The sequence below is a fragment of the Ammodytes marinus genome, assembly GCF_949987685.1.
Source record: "Ammodytes marinus genome assembly, chromosome: 17".
NCBI classification, from domain to species: Eukaryota; Metazoa; Chordata; class Actinopteri; order Uranoscopiformes; family Ammodytidae; genus Ammodytes; species Ammodytes marinus.
In genome coordinates this window covers 20,644,788-20,663,873 of record NC_137221.1, presented here as the reverse complement: position 1 = coordinate 20,663,873, position 19,086 = coordinate 20,644,788, and the positions used below count along the sequence as shown (strand labels likewise).

Here is a 19,086-nt window from a genome sequence, read left to right as displayed (position 1 = left end):
TGATTAATCGTGATGATGGTGATACAGTACCCTACAAATGCCAGTGTGTCATACACAACCCATTTGGTTGTTGGGAAAAACGTCCATTGGCTGTGTCTGGTCCACAAAATGGTGTCAAAAATTGAATCACATATTGGCAAACACATTATGTGGAGATGAAGAACTGGAACCATCTGAAAAATGTTGGAAATGGTATGATGGAACAGCAATTACTAACTCTGTCATATGGCTAAGTCAAGAAGGATCAAGTGTACAGAAAGGGCAACCCTGCTGTCATCGAGTTGAACACAACCCCATACAATCCAGTATCAAAATGTCTTTAGAAACCTTTCAAACGTATTCTACACCATGTCCACTTGTTTGCTATTCATCCATATGTTCCAACCAATTTTTCGTCTTGCTGAAATATGGTGATGTAAACTGTGTAAAACTGTAGAAAGTGCAAAGGTCTTCTTAGCATGTATCCCCTGCTCATATGAGTGAGGATTCGGAATGAGGATACCCTCTGCTTCCTCTGCTGTTAACAGGGTAATATAACCCATCACAATCTGATTTAAATGTTGAATATGATATGTTATCACAGCCAGTACTTTTAATGAGTGCAAATGCATTGGAAGTGCTACAGATGTCTGAGATGTTCTGCCAAGTCCTGTATTGAGTATAAACACTCCCATGTGATGGTTACAGGGTTTGATACTAAGCTACATCATTTTTTTCTAGTTTTCCTGGTGTAAGTTTTGTAAACAAAAGCCTACGTGGAGCCACTGACCCTGGAGTAAGCCTCTAACTTTGACCTGATTTACAGGGCAGACTCTTCCCTGAAAAAGCTGATGCAGCTTCACGAAACACGTTGCCTTGGGCTCGTGTGTGTACCAGTACAGTGACGATATTGGGGGGGGGGGGATACTCTCTCTAATATCCTGCCCACAGCCCAGTATTATTAGGTATTTGGGGTCCACATTCCACAAAAGTGAGGTTACGGTGTAATCAATTCTCTCCTTTTTTACTGCCAGATGCTGTTCTGGTAGTTTTGAATATCCAATTAGAGTCTGTTTATGGTAGTCAGTAGTACGATATTTACCTTTTCCTTTTTTCCCAATGTTATGCTATTGCTGTAATATGCCTCTACGAGCTTGCAGTTGCTTTCTAGTTTGCTGGCGAGAGTGTGACGAGATTTGACACAGCGAGGAAAACATGCTGCAAGCACATACTGTAGCCTACACCTGCAGTGAGTGACACCAGATGGATGGATGACATTAATGACTGTGTCACTGTTCTCCCAGAATGAAGGCCTCCCTTTTATTTAAGGGTTAACCGCAGGTCTTGAACACACTGCAAGAAACATGACATTTGTTAAAAGAAAAAAAGGAAAAAAAGGATTTCTTGCAGTGTGCTGTCGTGATAGGGGCGGGGCGAAGTTAGAGAGGAGGTTTCCTTCAGAGAGGAGTACCGTGTATGTGGTTGTCGTGTGTGTGTGTGTGTGTGTGTGTGTGTGTGTGTGTGTGTGTGTGTGTGTGTGTGTGTGTGTGTGTTTTTTTGCTGCGTGAGCGTGTGTGTAAGGCAGCGCGTGTGTGCAAGGAGCGCGAGAATAGTCAGCTGGTCGAGAAAGTGCAGGTTGAGTGCAGCGCACGTGTGCGTGTGTATGTGTGTGCTTACGTGTGTGTACGTGTGAAAGGAAAGCACTTCGGGGTAGGGGTGGGAGGGTTACATAGGGGTAGGGGACAAGGTGAAGACAACAGAGCGGCGGACAGAGTTGGGGGAGGCATTTTGCGTGGAGATCCGGACGAGGATAGTCAAGGCGCGCCGGCTGCTGCTCCGTCGTGCGTCCCAGACACCATTCTTGAGCTGCGTCCTGCCCTCTTGACTACCGTAAGCACTTCGGTTACTTGTTTGTAAACTCGGTATAGTAGGCATTTGGTTTAACTCGGTGTCAAACATTCTGCCTTTGGCAGCTTCACTGCCAGCCCAATGCGCGCGGATGCACATGCTTTTTCATAAGTCAATGCACTTATGTTATCGCTTGTCTAACCACTGCAAGCGACATAGGCCATGCATAGATGGACATTTAAAGGATATAAACAGGAAGCATCTATGGAAGTAAACATGTGGTTGATCACCAATAGGAGCACAAAGTCCTTTTCTAACACGAGATCATTGCATATACTGTGACAGTTTTGGTGATTGTTGGGGGTTGGGTGGGAGGGGAGGTACGACACATCAACTCAACATAGCAGTCAGTGGAGATGCTCCATCACTGTCTGACTGTTTCATCGCCTCACTTTAACAGAACCAACAGCTACTGATCTTCCACTATTCCTCGGCTAAACTATTAGTGCTGCTCTGTCATATAGCTCCATTAGCTGTGACTGTGAATGTAATTGCTAATCTATGCAAGCTTCCTCCTTCCTTCCTGGTGCATAAAGAAGACTACTGGTCTGTTTAGGATCAGGTAACATTGTAAGGCCTATAAGAGGCTCTGAATGGTGCACTTACTCTCTGTGAGGTGCAGATGGGTGGTAAACCAATAGAGGCTGTCACTGGCAGGATAACATTGTTGTACATATAAATAAATATAAATTCATAATCACTAAAAACATCCCATAATTCACTACATTTTAGCATCTGAGCTCGCATGTAGGCCTACTTTGAAAGATGTAGCTGTTGGACAAAGGAGTGTACCACACACACACACACACACCCACACACACATACACACACACACATACACACACATACGTGTGGCATTATTAAGTTGCTCCCTGCCTGGTTTTTATTCTCTAGATGTCCCCTTATGACCAGTAAAGGTGAATTACTCCCTCTCTCTGCAGGAGGAACCATAAATGTCAGCAAATGTCAAGCAGTTGGAGCTTTGGCTTTGCTTTCAGGCTTATTAGCCACACGTAGGATCAGCCCCGCTTGCCCTTTTGGCCAGCCGTTTTAATTGTTTGAAACACCACAAAAAAAAGTGTGCAATTATCAGCAGCAGGAGAGGGCTGCCTTTTTCACAAGGGTGTGCAACTGCGCACGCACAATTTAGACAGCAGCTTCTCAGTCAGCAGAGCGACCTAAAGATAGCTAGAGTCCCGGTGGAACAGTAATTAGTGGGGTGAAAGGAGAGTGAGGGGGAGAAGAGAGGACGAGGAGGAGGAGGAGGAGGAGGAGGAGGAGGCGATATTTTTTTAACCATCTGATATCTGTTATGTAATGACCTGTACAATGGAGCCGTGCTGGGAGAGAAAGTGAAGAGAAACCAGCAGAGTTTAAGAGTGAGAGACAAGCTATTTAGTGTAGAGTTCAGTGTGTGTGTTTGTGTGTGTGTAGGCCGAGATTGCTTTTTTGGAAGTAATTTCTTGCTGTGTGGAGCACTCCTTCTTCTCTTGACTTGAGAAGAAAAACCAGGTTTTATGAGCTGGACCTCTCTGAACTGATTTTGCAGCTTTCTGTGGAAGTAGGTGGGCAGATCCCAGTTCCTGAAAGGAACAGTCCATTAGATTTTGATGCTGTTCTGGGATTCCCACCAACAGGCGAGGATGGGATTTCCTAGCCAAGAAACCCATAAAAATCGAATGGAGATAGAAATATGATTCCAAAAATGAAACAATGTGGGCCCAGGGGACATGTTTATGTGGTCGGAATGAAGCTTGAGGTGTAACTGCAAGTTGAATGATTGATTTCTTCTTTTTGAAGCTGTTGAAGACCACCTTCATCAAAAATGTCCTATACAGCAATGCAGCAAAAACACACACACACACACACACACACACACACACACACACACACACACACACACACACACACACACACACACACACATACTTTAACCCTGCCTCGAGCAGTTTATGCTGCACATTGCAGTGGCAAGAGCAGACTCTTATTTCAAAACCTGTCTGAAAGGCTGTCTCCCTCTTCCCCCCTTTCAGTCTGCAGGTGGTGAGTGCTCTTGTGTTTCTAGCTTGGGGAGGGTTTCTTATTTAGTCTTAAGCCCCACGCTTTGTTTGGAAACTTACTGTGTTTGTGTGTGTGTGTGTGTCTTACACAATGGCTGTGTTTACATTGGATTCAGTGTGCACATGTTCATACACATTCATTTGCACATGCTGGCTTTGTTTTCTCTTTAGCAGAGGGGGGGGGGGTGTAGGGGTTTTGTCTTCAGGCATCTTAACTGGATGCATTTTTTTTAACAAAATGCTTGGTGCAGATCACAACACTCACCTGTGACGGTTAGTTTATTTAGTTAATCCACTTTTGTTTGGGCGATTCACTTTTTTACTTATCGCTTGTTAGGTCAATTTCCAGGTCCATTTTTCAAGTTTTTGTGTTTTGTCTCGTTTAGTCCATTTTGTCGGTAGGTGCTTTCACCTTCTTTTTCATTCATTCTGTTTTGACATTCTTTGTTTTGTCTTATCGTGTTCAGGGTGCTGGTGGGAACAGTGGGAGTCATTCCCTCAAGAGGGAAAACTGAAGGAACACCATGGCCTTAGCGGGATGCCCTGACTACTTCTTACATCACTCAAACTACCAGGTAAATACTTTGCATGTGTGTTTGGTGTGGTATGCTAGCAAATTAACCTATATTACAGTAATGTTACACTACAGGGGAAGTAAACCAACAAGAGTTTTCTTATGCTATCGTACATTTGTTTTTTGGTTAGACACAAATCCAAACTTTTTGACATTTTGCCAAGTATGTGAAAAACAAACATCTGCCCAACATTCACCTGTATTTTAAGTAGATAACACTCTCCTGTGTACATGCTAATGCTAAAGCATGCTCTTCGGCTCACATCAGCATCTAAAAATAGGATCCAAGTTGTACAAACATTTTAAATTAAAAAATAAAATAAAGATCTAAGAAGAACAATCCAAGTTGCCCTCTCTTTTAGCTCAGCTTTTAGCCCCTCCAACCTGAAACATATGCTGTTGTTTAGCTCAGTGGTTCTCAATCATTTTCTGTCATGCCCCCCCCCCTAAATTGAAATACTATTGAGAACCTGCTAATATTTATTTATTTATCTGTACAAAACCACTGTATGAGTTTCTGGCACGAGCATTCTGCATACATTCACCTTATTATCAAATTAGATAACAAAAATTTGCTGAGATAACTTCTGCAGCAAAAAAATTCAGTTTATTAGCTCAATTTGTAACATTTAAACAAGACTGCTCAGTCTGTGTGAATCTCAGGACAGAGAAACAAGAGCAAATGATTCACTGAGGTTTGCATTTCATTCAAAACATTTTTAAACTGTAAACATAGTTAAGGTGGTGTTTTTTTATTATTATAGGCCAATAGGCCTTCTGTGATGCGATAACCAATAATCCATTATGTTATTATTAGTCTACTTGCTTGATTTCTTTTTAAATAGCCTACAGAGACACTTGGAGACACATGTGGACATTTATTTACTGCAAATCGCGGCCTTTCGCACGGATATGACCATACACAAGCACACATCACGCTTGCTAGCACTTTAAAAAAAATAAAATAAAATAAAAATAAATAAAAAATGGTGCGCCCCACCATTTGAGAAGCACTGGTTAGCTGCTAAAGGCCCCTTTTCCTTTACTAGCCACTCCAGTAGTAACACAAGCTCATTTGGGCCGTCTGTCATTTGTTGGTGCAGAGCTTCTGCTAGGGCACACCGGGTTTAATGTTACCAGAGATTTTCACTAAAAAGCAGCTGCCGACAGCGACTTATCGAACGCTGTTAACCAAACAGTGAATTTGTGGGCTAGAAAAAAAAACTATGAGCTGTAAAATACTAAAAGCCTTTTCGTAGAACTGTCGGGTGTCCGTTTTGGTAAGAGGGTTTAGGTGTGGGCTATGGTTAAGGCTCTCTCTCTCTCTCTCCCTCTCTCTTTCTCTGTGTCTGCATGTGTAAAGTGACTTTCTGAGTCTTGCTTCCCAGTGAATGACTCCCGGCTGGCTTGGTGAGGTGAAATATTGCCACACAACAGACCCGCTTCCGCTGTCCAACTCCAACTGCAGAATGAGCCCTTTGTTTCTCCCCTTGGACTTTCTCCTATCCAACCCTCCAGAAACCTAAAGAATTTGGCTAAAGAACGTTGTGGAAGGTCTATAAATAGAGCGCTAATCAAACAACAATAACAAGCTGTGGGCTTTGTTGTGTGACAGGCCTGAAAGCACAGCATTGATGGCGTGACGTCTCACCAATGGGACGGTGGAGGTGACGTAGCCTCAGCTGCCTTGTTCCTCTGAGTGGGGGCACAAAAATGCAGCTCTCTGCTGCTAACCCAAAAACCGTGGGACCGCAGAGCCCCTGTTGAGCTGACGTGAAGTTGGATGGGTCCACATTAGCTTTCCAGGAAAAGGTTTTGGACCAGTTAGACGGCAGTGAATAGTGAATAGAATCCCCATAGAAAGCAACATTCCTCCACCCTGCATCTAGCGGTGAAAAAACAGAGTTTTATAGTTTGAGGGAGAAAAGTGTGTGTGTGCGTGTGTGTGTGAGAGATTTAAAGCTTGCCAGTTGACATGACACAGCATGGCGCACACATCCATACCCCATGGAGGCGCTCTGTAGGCAGCGACTGTAGGTTTAGTGTGCATACTAGGGCGCAAATGAGCCCTCTTTTCTTGCATACTTACATAACGCCGTGCATGTTCCGAAATCTGGGCAGCGGTCCAGGCCTGTCTCCGAAGTGTGTGTGTGCGTCTGTTTATCTTAGTGAGAACGTTGGATCTGTGCCAAAGATGCTTGGGCGTAAGCAGCCTGAAACTCTTGCTTTCCTTCTCTCCTTTCCCTTCCATCCCCATTATGTATGAGTGTGCATTTGTTACTGTACGTACAGACAAACAATAGCCCACTGACTACTAACTCTGAGTTATGACTATACCCGGTCAGAAGAGTTGAATGATCAAAGCGTTTTACTGTATCCTTTCCCCTTTTAATGTCAGTATTTTGGCCGACAGCCCTGAACAAGTCGGTGAACACAGACTACACTTCTCTCTTTCTTTACGTTCTGAAAGGTCGGAGGTCAATGGTTGCCCGCGGTGGTTGCCACTTCAATGGGCACGTTCAGTCTCGCCGTTTGTGCTTTCGAAGAAGCGTTGGCCTTTGATGCTCTGAGGGAAAGTATGTTGAATTGCCTAGATGATACTGCTGTGGGCTGCAGAGTGAAAGGAGTGAAGTGTGCACATGATGAAAGAGATGTCAAGAGTAGTCATGACTATCCGTGGACAAGAGAAGTACAAATATGTCAAACTGGTTGGAACGGAGAGAAAAGTATGTGTTTATACCTGTTGGTTTTGGATGGTTTCACAAGAAAAACCAAGGTTTTGATATTCATATTAAGCAAGTTCTCCCCAAACTATATTTTTTTGCGTTCAAAATAATACTCACCTTCAAGCCACGTTAGCAGCATAGGTCTTTAGATGGCTGTCTCTGGGATCCAGTTGACCGTTGAGGTAGCGTCAGTGTGCAATTGCTCGAGACCATAAAGTCAGAGAAAGTACGTTATTAGGAATTCACAATGAGGCTTTTATGGGCTATGTAGCTAGTTAAAGCTGACTCTTTTACTGCCCCAGTGCTGCTGACGGGAGGTGATTTCCCTGGGTTCACTTGCACTACACATTAACACTGCTGCTACTGATATCTGTAACTAGAACTAGGACACTGTCCTTCCTCCAACCCCACACAGTGTACACAGTTACATACTTGTTTCCAGGAAAAGGCAATCCCAAACCGGCCTCTTGATTTCATCGTTAAGTTTCTTCAAATGTGAAAAAGAAGCATGCACTCATTCCCAACTCTTCATTTTAGCTGTGTGGTTCTTACACCATATAATGCCTCCGTTCCACCGAGTAGAGCGGGTCGGATCGGAGCGGTTCGGTCCGGGTAGTTTGGCTTTTCATTTGCCAAAAGTTGGGTAGGGTACGGTTTAAGCGCACCTAACCGCTCTGAGCCGCTCCTAATCTCAGTACTCCTCCGTTGGGGTACTAGCTGCCTGAAAGGGTGCCGAAAAGGCGGAGCCACACACTGCCGTCATTTGATTGGCCGAAAGAATAATTTCCGCCGTGTGTAGTCAGCTCGGCAAGAGTGAAGAGAGTCTTGTGTTTTGGCGAAAATGTGAGCACAGCACTGTTTATTATGTGGTGTTTTTCCTCATCAATAAATTAATCAGTTGGTTACATTGTGTCCCACTACTAGTCGTAGCTGACGCAGCCAGCACTGTTCGCTCACTGTCTCTATGAGTTGCACCGAGCCGTCTCTGTGTGTTTACGCCATAGATAGTAGAAAATACACGCTCACAACAACACGGGGGGAATAAATAAAGAAGCGGCTGGTTTGACCAAGCAAAAACGAGAGACCGCTGGCTTGACCACAGTTGGTCGAAAGAATCATTTCCGCCGTGTGTAGTCACCTCGGCTAGAGTGAAGATAGTCTTGTGTTTTGGCGAAAATGTGAGCGCAGCACTGTTTATTGTGTGGTGTTTTTCCTCGTCATTAAATGAATCAGTTGGCTACACTGTGTCCCACTGCTACGATGTCACATAGCTGCCGCAGCCAGCGCTGTTCGCTCACTGTCTCTATCAGTTGCACCGAGCTGTCTCTGTGCTCACAACAACATGGGGGGAATAAATAAAGAATCGGCTGGTTTGACCAAGCAAAAACGAGAGACCGCTGGCTTGACCACAGTTGTTCCACACCCCGATAGTTTGACCCACATTCTGGCGGCGGCTATCGCAGTCCAGCCTAAACCCCGCCCTACCAGTAAGGGTAGGGTCGGCGGTGGAAACACCACAGAGATTCTTAAAAGTGAGCTGTCCCGCTCTGAGCCGCTCCGACCCGACCCGCTCTACTCGGTGGAAACGAGGCATAAGTGAATCTTAAAGGTACAGTGTAGGGGTGTGAACGTTTACAAAAATGCCTAACCGTGTACACAACAATTTTTTTTTCGTGTACACGGTTAACCGTGACGTCATTGTCCTCGTGCCCCCGCCGTCTTGTAGGCGCGCGCGCGCGCGCACACACACACACACACACACACACACACACACACACACATACGCGTTCGTTCGCCTGTAAACACACAATTGACATGAACTACGCTCGTTTACACACCTCTTATAATATGTCCATGGTACACACACACACACACACACGTTCGCCGTCATAATCGTGCTTCATTCATTTCCTGATTATCGCTTTCTACTAGGGGTGTGCACGTGTACACGTGTAACCGTTTAGTAAATCATAACCGTTTAGGAAAAATCAATAAACGAAAACCGTTTTTTTTTTTTTTTGTTTTTTTTCAAATTTCAAAGTTTTTAAATATGTTCTGGAGACACGCGTTTTTTGATTTTACTTCACTAATAAACTAATTGGGGAGGATAAAAGCTAGTCTGCCGAGAATCTGTCTGTCCCTCGGCGAGTGTGTGTGAGTGAGTGTGTGTATCGGCGCACACACACACACGGGGAGTCGCCGTGCTGGGACTCGACTCACAACCATGGAAGAGTGATGAAAGATAACCTAAAGATTAAAGTTACCCGGTTGACGTGAACTACGCTCGTAAGTAGCCCGAACTTTATAACACCTGTTCAACATGCATTTAACGTGGACATGTAGAAAGCGATAGGCTATATTAATCAGGAAATGAATGAAGCGCGATTATGACGGCGAACGTGTGTGTGTGTGTGTGTGTACCATGGACCTATTATAAGAGGTGTGTAAACAAGCGTAGTTCATGTCAATTGTGTGTTTACAGGCGAACGAACGCGTATGTATGTGTGTGTGTGTGTGTGTGTGTGTGTGTGTGTGTGCGCGCGCGCGCGCCTACAAGACGGCGGGGGCACGAGGACAATGACGTCACGGTTAACCGTGTACACGAAAAAAAAGGGGTCGTGTAACCGTTTACAATTTTTTGTAACCGTTCACACCCCTACTTTCTACATGTCCACGTTAAATGCATGTTGAACAGGTGTTATAAAGTTCGGGCTACTTACGAGCGTAGTTCACGTCAACCGGGTAACTTTAATCTTTAGGTTATCTTTCATCACTCTTCCGTGGCTGTGAGTCGGTCGAGCCCCAGCGAGTAGGGTCCAGCTGCAGCCCCGGAGACAAGTTACCCTGGCGTGACAACAACACCCTGGCATGACGGAAGTAACTGTGGTGTGACGGACGTGATTTTTGACTATTTAGCTTCCATGACATGTCTGCTATGTCACTCATTTGCCCTAACCCTTACCACCCAGCTATGATGCCTGAACCTAATCCTCAAAACAATATAGGCCTAAATGACCGAAATTTAGTAGCCTATCGGTCTGCGGTCTTTTTTATTGTTTGACGTGACGTACTCAAGATGGCCGCCGCCGTGTTCCGTCAATGTTCTATCTATATTCTAACCTCTCCCTGTCCCCTTGCCCTAACCCTAACCACCCAACTGTGATGCCTGAACCTAATCGCCAAAACAATATAAATAACACAAACTTAGTATCGGTCTGCTGTCTTGTTATTGTTTGACGTTGTTTACAACTTAGAAGTTTATGACGTTGCAAAAATAAAATCTACAGGTAACGTCCGTCACACCACAGTTACTTCCGTCACGCCTGGGTGTCGTTGTCACGCCAGGGTGCTTGTCTCCGGGGCTGCAGCTGGATACTATTGGCCCCAGCACGGCGACTCCCCGTGTGTGTGTGCGCCGATACACACACTCACTCACATACACACACTCGCCGAGGTACAGACAGATTCTCGGCAGACTAGCTTTTATCCTCCCCAATTAGTTTATTAGTGATGTAAAATCAATAAACGCGTGTCTCCAGAACATATTTAAAAACTTTGAAATTTGAAAAAAAAAAAAAAAAAAAAAAAAAAACGGTTTTCGTTTATTGATTTTTCCTAAACGGTTATGATTTACTAAACGGTTACACGTGTACACGTGCACACCCCTAGTACAGTGTGTACAATCTATTGGCAGTGTGTTCTTATGTATTGTGTAATCCCTTGAAAAAACAAATGTTTTCAATTATCTTAGAATGAGCCTTTTATATCATCTTTGAAGGCCACCGTAGCTTCTGTAAATTCTCTGAAAGGGAGGGGTGAGCAAGGGAGTGTTGCATTCTTAATACTACGATATTACACACTGTACCATTTTAAGGAATACTATTAAATTAAGGGAAAATTTGCTTATTTGCATCTCAAGTTGGATGAGAAGATCAGTACCCTCATCATGTCTGTCAATTAAGGCTTCAACCAGCCGCCTGTTGTCACTAGCAACGGCTAGCCTGGCTCTGTCCAACAGCAAGAAATAGTCTGCCACCTAACCTTGTGTTCTTGCATACAACATTTTGCACAGACTAAACAAATGTGATACATCGTCTTAATTAGCCACAGAGGTACTGTTAGCTGCAATTGTTTTTACCTTTGCACAGAGTTAGGCTAGCTTTTTCATGTCTGTCAACAAGCAGACATGGGAGGGCTGTAAGTCTTCTCACCTTAAGACTGTCTACACACAGACGATGTTAGCAGAGCAGCAGGAGCAGTTTCAGTGCTCCATCTGTATCTACATAGGATGCATTCAGGCACAGCATTGAGTGTAGGTCAATGTGTGTTTTTAACCGTAGTTTCCTGCATAGATAGCCGGACTGTAACATCACTGACTGCAGACTAGATTCTGACAAGGCTTTAGTCCAAAAAATATAATGTCCAGAGGTTTTGTTGAGTTGGCAAAAAAGTATTGGGTTTATTTTGTACAAAAATCAAAGAAAACTGACAAACAAAAGAGCAGGATGTGGACTAAGACATTCTTCTTTTTTCTTGTAGAAAACTTTTTGCTGGTCTAATCAGCCACACCTGGCATCTGTCCATCTCCATTATATAGGCCTACCTATAGGCACTCAAGACCTGTAGAGGTCGCCAAAAAACAAATATTGCACACAAGTATTAATAAACTGAATATGGCCCCTACACACCGGCCCCTAAAGGTGTGAACACACTACACGCGTTACACGCGTACAGACGCGTATAAAATCGGCTATTTTTCCATAGGGAACCATTGGTTTACGCGCGTACATGGCGCGTAGATGCGTCACTCGCGCTAAAGCAACATTTTAGCCGCGTATGAGCCGCGTATATACGCACCTACGCGCCTACTCAGCTACGCGCGGAGTTCGAACAATTGAACTTTTTACGCTCCTACGCGTGACGATTAGCCGCGTTGGCCAATCAGCGTTGGGCTTGACCCGACGTCACATACATTGGCACGGTCGGAGAACAATGTACTGTACAGTCTGATGAGAGACACAGAGGAGGAAAATGTATTGCAGGCAGCCGAGCCGGTGCTGGTATGACAGCAGCTCGGGAATAGAAGACGTGGGGAGAGTAAACCAGGAGAATGGACTTCCTGGTTAATTCAGTGAATATGTGCGGCTGTGCTTTAGCCGATAAAACAAGTTAGCGCCGTATAGCATTAGTTAACTCACCCGGTTGTGTGCGGGCGGCTAGCGCCTCACATTATGAACCCAAACATGACGGCTATGTCCGGGGGACTTTCACAACAAGTACAGCGAAAGCACCGGTGTTGATCTACGCCAGCCACGGTCCCCTGTCACAGCCAGGTAGGGTAATGTTGGCTACTTTCCTTTATGTTGTGCCGCCGTTCATCGATGCTGCTGTAACTGTGTTTGTTATGTAGCTGCCGTGAATATGCAATGCTGTTTTAATGCTAGGCTATTTGTGCTGTTCAGTTTGTCTTTTGGCACAGTTGTTGGCCGTGTTGTTGTTGTTTTTGTGCGGACATGCACGCTGTTGTGTCGGGTCGGGTCTAATCGCAGCCATGGTTGATTAGGGGAAATACAGTATCGGGAGGGAGACTAGGCACGTTACGCGCGTAGAACCATTTTTGACACAAAATGATCAAGCAACATTTTAGCTGCGTTACGCACGTAAATCTTACGCGGGTAACGCGTGTAGTGTGTTCGCACCTTAATTGTATAGGTGTGTAACAATTACAATTATATAAATCAAAATAAGAAGGAGCTACTATATGTGTGCTGAAATACATCTAAAATAATACATTATTTCAAGTTCATTTCAATCTTTTGTCTCCAACAGCAGGCAGATCTTGGTTATAGGTCGCTCAAGAACACTTGTCCTCGTCTGTAGTTTGACAGAGCGAACAAAACCATTTGAGTCAGCAATGGTTTCCTTTATCCTGGCAAGCAACCAAGAGCCACGGGGTGCTGTTGAATCCACTATCATCACCACATCTCCAACTTCAAAGTTCCTTCTTACTGTACACCACTTTTGTCTTTCCTGCAGTAAGGGCAGGTACTCTTTCGTCCAGCGCTTCCAAAACAGTTCTGCTATGTACTGGATCTGCTTCCAGCGACGTCGAGCATAGAGGTCTGATTTTTTAAAGAGTCCTGGGGGCAAAGCAGGCTTGGTGTTCAGGAGGAGAATGTGATTAGGTGTCAGGGCTTCAAGATCGTGTCGATCAGCTGAGACAGTTGTTATAGGCTGACTGTCTAGAATTGCCTCCACTTTGCAAAACACAGTACAAAGGCCTTCATCATCGAGAGTTTGTTGATGCAAAACTGAACAGAGTATGGATCTCAGCATTGTGATAAGTCGCTCCCACACTCCACCGTGATGAGAGGCAGCGGGGGGGGGGGGGGGGGGGGGGTTGAAACTCCACTTCACTCCATGCTGTAGTAGAGAATCTTGGACTTGGTGTTGATTCAGTGTTAAAAGAGCTTTCTTTAATTCTTTCCGCTCCAACCAGATTGGTTCCATTATCCGATCTTAGATGTTCCACTTTTCCTCTTCTGCAGATAAATCTCCGTATTGCATTTAAACAGGAGTCTGTATCAAGTGAGTGAGCGACCTCCAAATGCACTGCTCTGCTTGACATGCAGGTGAATATGACGCTGTATCTTTTAACGAGGCTCCTTGCTTTCTTTACCTCGATGGGCCCAAAATAATCAAGCCCAACATTTGTAAATGGAGGGTTATCTGGTATTAGTCTTTCAACAGGTAAACCTGCCATTTTCTGTTCTCCTGGTCTTCCTCTTACGGGCCTGCATACAACACATTTGGAGATGATCTTTCTTACAGCAGCATTTGCACCTGTAATCAAGTATTTCTGGCGGAGCTGCGAGAGAACATGGTTCCTTCCATTATGACCAACATTTTCATGGATTTGGCGAAGGATAAGAGAGGAACTATGCATGTTCGTTGACAGAATAATAGGATGTTTGCTTTGTTGAGGCATAGCTGATCTGTCAAGTCTACCTCCCACTCTCAAAATCCCATCCTCCAATACTGGGTCCAACTTGTAAAGGGGACTTGACCTTTTGACACCAGATGGCGCCACTTCTAATCTGGTCATCTCTTCTGGGAACGTTTGTCTTTGGCAGAAACAGATGATTGATTGTTCTGCCATTTCAAGATCATCAATAGTTATGTTTTGTTCACTTATACCCTTCTTTCCCATCTGCTGTGAGTGAGTCACTTTACTTTGTGATCGTGAACAAATATTGCACACAAGTATTAATAAACTGAATATGGCTCCTCCTACATACAGTGTGTTCCAAATTATTATGCAAATGATATTTTTCTCCGATTTTCCTAAATAGTCGATGCAAATGACTGTCGGTATAAATTAAGTCATCAACCGTTAAAGTATGATTCACATTTTATTGAACAAACCTCCCAATGATAACAGTATTTTTTTTCAAAAAAAAAAACTCAAAATGCACTGTTCCAAATTATTATGCACAACAGAGTTTCAAAACATTTTATAGGTTGTGAAGAACTAAAAATGGCCATTTGTTAAATTTGCAGAATGTGGAGGTCGTATTTATTGAAATCAAAAGCTATTTCAATCAAAAACATCTTAACAAGCCAAGTTACATGTTAACATAGGACCTTGCTGACGTTGCAGCCTTGTTGGGACATGGTGGCCATTCACCAACCATCCACTACTCCATCCATCCGACCATCTAGGGTTGCACGGCACTCATCAGTAAACAAGACTGTTTGAAAATGAGTCTTCATGTATTCCTGAGCCCACTGCAACCGTATCTGCTTGTGAGCATTGTTTAGGGGTGGCCGAATAATAGGTTTATGCACAGCTGCAAACCTCTGGAGGATCCTACACCTTGAGGTTCGTGGGACTCCAGAGGCACCAGCGGCTTCAAATACCTGTCTGCTGCTCTGTAACGGCATTTTAGCAGCTGCTCTCTTTATCTGATGAATTTGTTTGGCAGAAATCTTCCTCATTGTGCCTTTATCTGCATGAACCCATCTGTGCTCTGAATCAGCCAAAAATCTCTTCACAGTACGATGATCACGCTTCAGTTTCTTTGAAACATCTATTGTTTTCATACCTTGTCCAAGGTATTGCAATTTGACGCTTTTCGGCAGCAGAGATATCCTTTTTCTTTCCCATAGTGCTTGAAACATGTGGCCTGCTTAATAGTGTGGAACGTCCTTCTTAAGTAGATTCCCTTTGATTGGGATCACCTGGCAAACTAGTTATCACAGGTGTATGAGATTGATTTAAATGATCCAAGGTGCCCTGAGACACAATATCATATATACGTTTTATTGAAAAACAAAAAATTAAATGTTTATGACACTTCAATCCAATTTACATAATAATTTGGAACATGGTGTATAGACACCATCAGTGTATGAGACAGAGTTTAAGTTAATGTAAGGTTATTTTGTCAGGAGTCAGCTCTTCTGTGGATTTGGAGTAATGCTCATTGCACGTCCCCTTGTATTTCTCTCCTGTGACACACTATATATCTGAGGGAGTTTAGTGGATAAGTCGTTGTATTCGGTGTAGTCGGCTCCAGCTGAAAACCTGCAGACTTTCTTTGTCAGCCCACAGGCCCTGCAGCCAAGTTGCCTTCCTTGGAAAGCCTTTGGCCGGCGCTTCTCAGAGCTATAAATCTTACTCCGGGCATTTATGGATGTTTTCGAAGCGCACTGAGGGGAGCTGCGAATGTGTGCGTATGTGCAGACATGCACAACAGGACCCCTGGCCACAAGTAGTTCCTAGAAGCAATGCTTCTGCGGTCTTCTTTTTCCTAGAAAATGGAAGATTGAAAATTAGTTTTTGTTTTTTCCCCCACTCCCTTTCTCCTCCTCTGGGCACTTTCTCGCCTCAAGGCTGCTTTAAATTAGACAATGTGCGAGGAGCTTGTCAGTGTGTACGTGCATCTCCAGACGTGTGAGATTGTTTAAGTGTGCCTAAGCTGGTATGTCTTTGCTAGTTTGATTTGATCTAGTTTTTTTTTTGTAACTCGGAACCTAATGCAAGTTTCCCTTGTGCAAGTTTGTAAGAAACACACCCTTGCAGTGTGTGTGTGTGTGTTTGTTCAGAGAGAGTGAAAGGGCTGGGGGTCCTAAAGTCACAGGGTCAAAGTGCCACTGAACTTGAGGCTTCATGTTCCTTGAGTGCGGAGGCATGAACCCAACCTTTGTCTGACCCTCTGACCCCATCACCCTTCACTAACACAACTGACATCTTTAACCCACTCCATGCTTTCTTGTTTTTTCACTGCATGGTCTTCACCTTTTTAAACAAATCTTTTTCTTTTTTTCTGCTTTTTCAATTTTTAATTTTTTTTTACAGGAAAGCATGGAGCGCACTTCCTCTCGCAGGCCCGAGGAGCTGATTGTTCCAGGCTTTCAGCACTCCACCAATCCCACTTTGCCACATCACCACCAAGGTAACTGCCGTCTCCTCTCCTTACCCAACCTCAATCAGAAAACGTGAAATATGGTCATTATTGGCAAATCTCATTATCTACTCTTAAGGTGGTGTGAGATTGAAGCTTGACACAGTGTGATTCATACTCTCCATCTGTATCTCCATCTCCCTGGCTGGGATATTTTCTCTCTGTTGGTGCTCCTGCAGGCTCTGCTCTCCAGATGGAGAGGTTATAGACTAGGGTTTTTTTTTAGCACTGCTCAGCACTTTTAATAATAATAATAATAATTGATAGGTTTTATATAGCGCTTTATTGCCTAGGCATTCAAAGACGCTTTACAGGGTTCCTGGTTCAATTCGTTCACACACAGTCATACGGGTGGTGGTAAACTACGAGAGTAGCCACAGCTGCCCTGGGGCAGACTGACTTTTTCCACAACATATGCACACACATGTGTTAACCCACTTGCAATATATGTTTTCCAAGAAATGAAATCCCTTCGGGCCATAGTGGAAAATCTTGGGAATCTTTTTGGAAAGCGGCCAACTCCAGGAGAGAAGAGGGTGTAAATTCTACCTCATTGGCCTCTTTTTTTCTCGCTCCCTCCAGTTGGCGGTTGAGTTGTGTTCTCTGCTGATGTGTGCTGGTCATGCCTCTGTAAAGAGTATTAAATATGGCTTCACGTGAATGGGCTCAGGGGATTTGCAGTTTATAATGGCCTTTATATCCTGTAGCTTTTCCACTTTTGTAGTATTTCTTGGCACATCGTGGTCAGCTCAGCATGGCATTTGCATAAGTTAGCATTCTTAATCAGAGAAACTTAGCAAAGCGTCGATGACAAAATGTCACGTTGTGTAATTACCACTCACTGAAGTCATAGTCAGGGGGCCAAAGTCTCAAAAGCTCTTTAAAATGGGTTGGACCTGACTTGGTCTGTTATACTTTTTATTTGTGTTTTTTCTGTTAACTTTGATCCTAAGAAACAATAATTGGAGGGTCTGCTCTGCCGGAAATATCGCGAAAAAAAAATGGTGGCTATTTTAGTGTATGCATCCGTCATTTTTTGATAGAAATATTAGGAAAACTAAAACTTTCCTCAAATCCTTAGTGGGTTGGGTAAGCTGTCAATAAATGCATTCCAGGTGTAAAGAATACATGTGGTGACAAAATACTATGAAAAAATTACTTTTAAAACACATTTCTACATGATTTTGGCTCAATTTAATGCAAAACAATTCAGTGTTTTCTCACTTTTTTTCAATATTTTTATCTTTACTTCATTGGCAATAAACTATTCCCTCAAGTTATGACATCAGTAATTTTTTTGATACAAATATGAGATTTGGCACAATGTTAGAGCATGCCCTAAGGAAGATTTTTGGCTATAGGGCCATCGCCAATTTTTCCTATGGTTGCCATGGCGGCCATTTAAAAAAATGGCCGCCATTGGCTGTTATAGTAGAGGTAGCTTGGGTTCTAGAGCACCTAGGATCTTGATTATGGTGTCTAATCCTACATTTTCAAGGGTGAAAAAGGCAGTGGTGCTATTTAAAACATGCTAGAAAGTACCCAACTTCATATATCTGGCATTCAGGGAACAAAATTATGGTAAAACCTTCAAATATTAGCGGCGTTATGCGTATTTTCATTAATTACATAATTAGTTCATGAGTTGTGTGCTGACCTTATATGCTTACAAGTAAATATCTATTTCAAAGCCTGACCAATACATCGGTTTAGCCTCTTTGAGTGGTGAAATTGCTATTTTATCCGTGTAACCCACCCTGAGTAAGTCAACATTGCTCTAGGTTCCGAAGGAGCTAAGTGATATAAACAGTTACCACAAGGAAAGTACCAGGCAAGGTGAGTTGCAAGCAGTAACTTTTACTCACATAAAGTTGTAGTTAACACCCAAAACACATATGCATATACATCATTAGAAAATAAAAACATGGGCCATTTAAAATAAATGAGTGTTGTCAATAGTCCTTTTAGTCTGTTCTGTATTCACTTCCGGTTGATCAATCCACTGTCAGTGGTTCTCTGTTAAACTGTCTGTAACTGGTCCTGTGACAGTTCTTGGAAAGGATGTGTGTAGCAGTCCAATGGATGTGTACCGTACTTTTCGGACTATAAGCCGCAACTTTTTCCCAATTTTTCGACCCTGTTATTACACAGCACAGTATATGTTCTGTAGCTACTAGGGATGGGCGTTAGTAATCGAGTACTCGAGTACTCCTCGTTTCAAATGAACTCGATTGGTGGATGAGGAAAATCGTTTTTTGTTTTTTTTAGTGTTTGTAGCCTTTAGGCCGGCCGGTGGGCCGCCCCTATTTTAAAATGTTATTTACGTGTACAAAACGCACATTCGCTCCGAGCCAACAACAGTTAAGAAGCCT

At 43.5% G+C, this 19,086-nt stretch overlaps 1 protein-coding gene across 1 annotated transcript in view; it reads left to right on the top strand.

Annotated features, from left to right (window-relative positions):
- The first annotated feature begins 1,781 nt into the window (after positions 1–1,781).
- Positions 1,782–19,086, top strand: part of LOC307264256 (growth factor receptor-bound protein 10-like) — a 53,704-nt gene continuing 36,399 nt past the window's right edge. Inside the window, exons 1-3 of the mRNA XM_080045601.1 lie at positions 1,782–1,869; positions 4,415–4,522; positions 16,609–16,705. Coding sequence (XP_079901727.1) covers positions 4,472–4,522; positions 16,609–16,705 — 148 coding nt within the window. The 5' untranslated portion in view covers positions 1,782–1,869; positions 4,415–4,471. The remainder of the gene's footprint in view (positions 1,870–4,414; positions 4,523–16,608; positions 16,706–19,086) is intronic.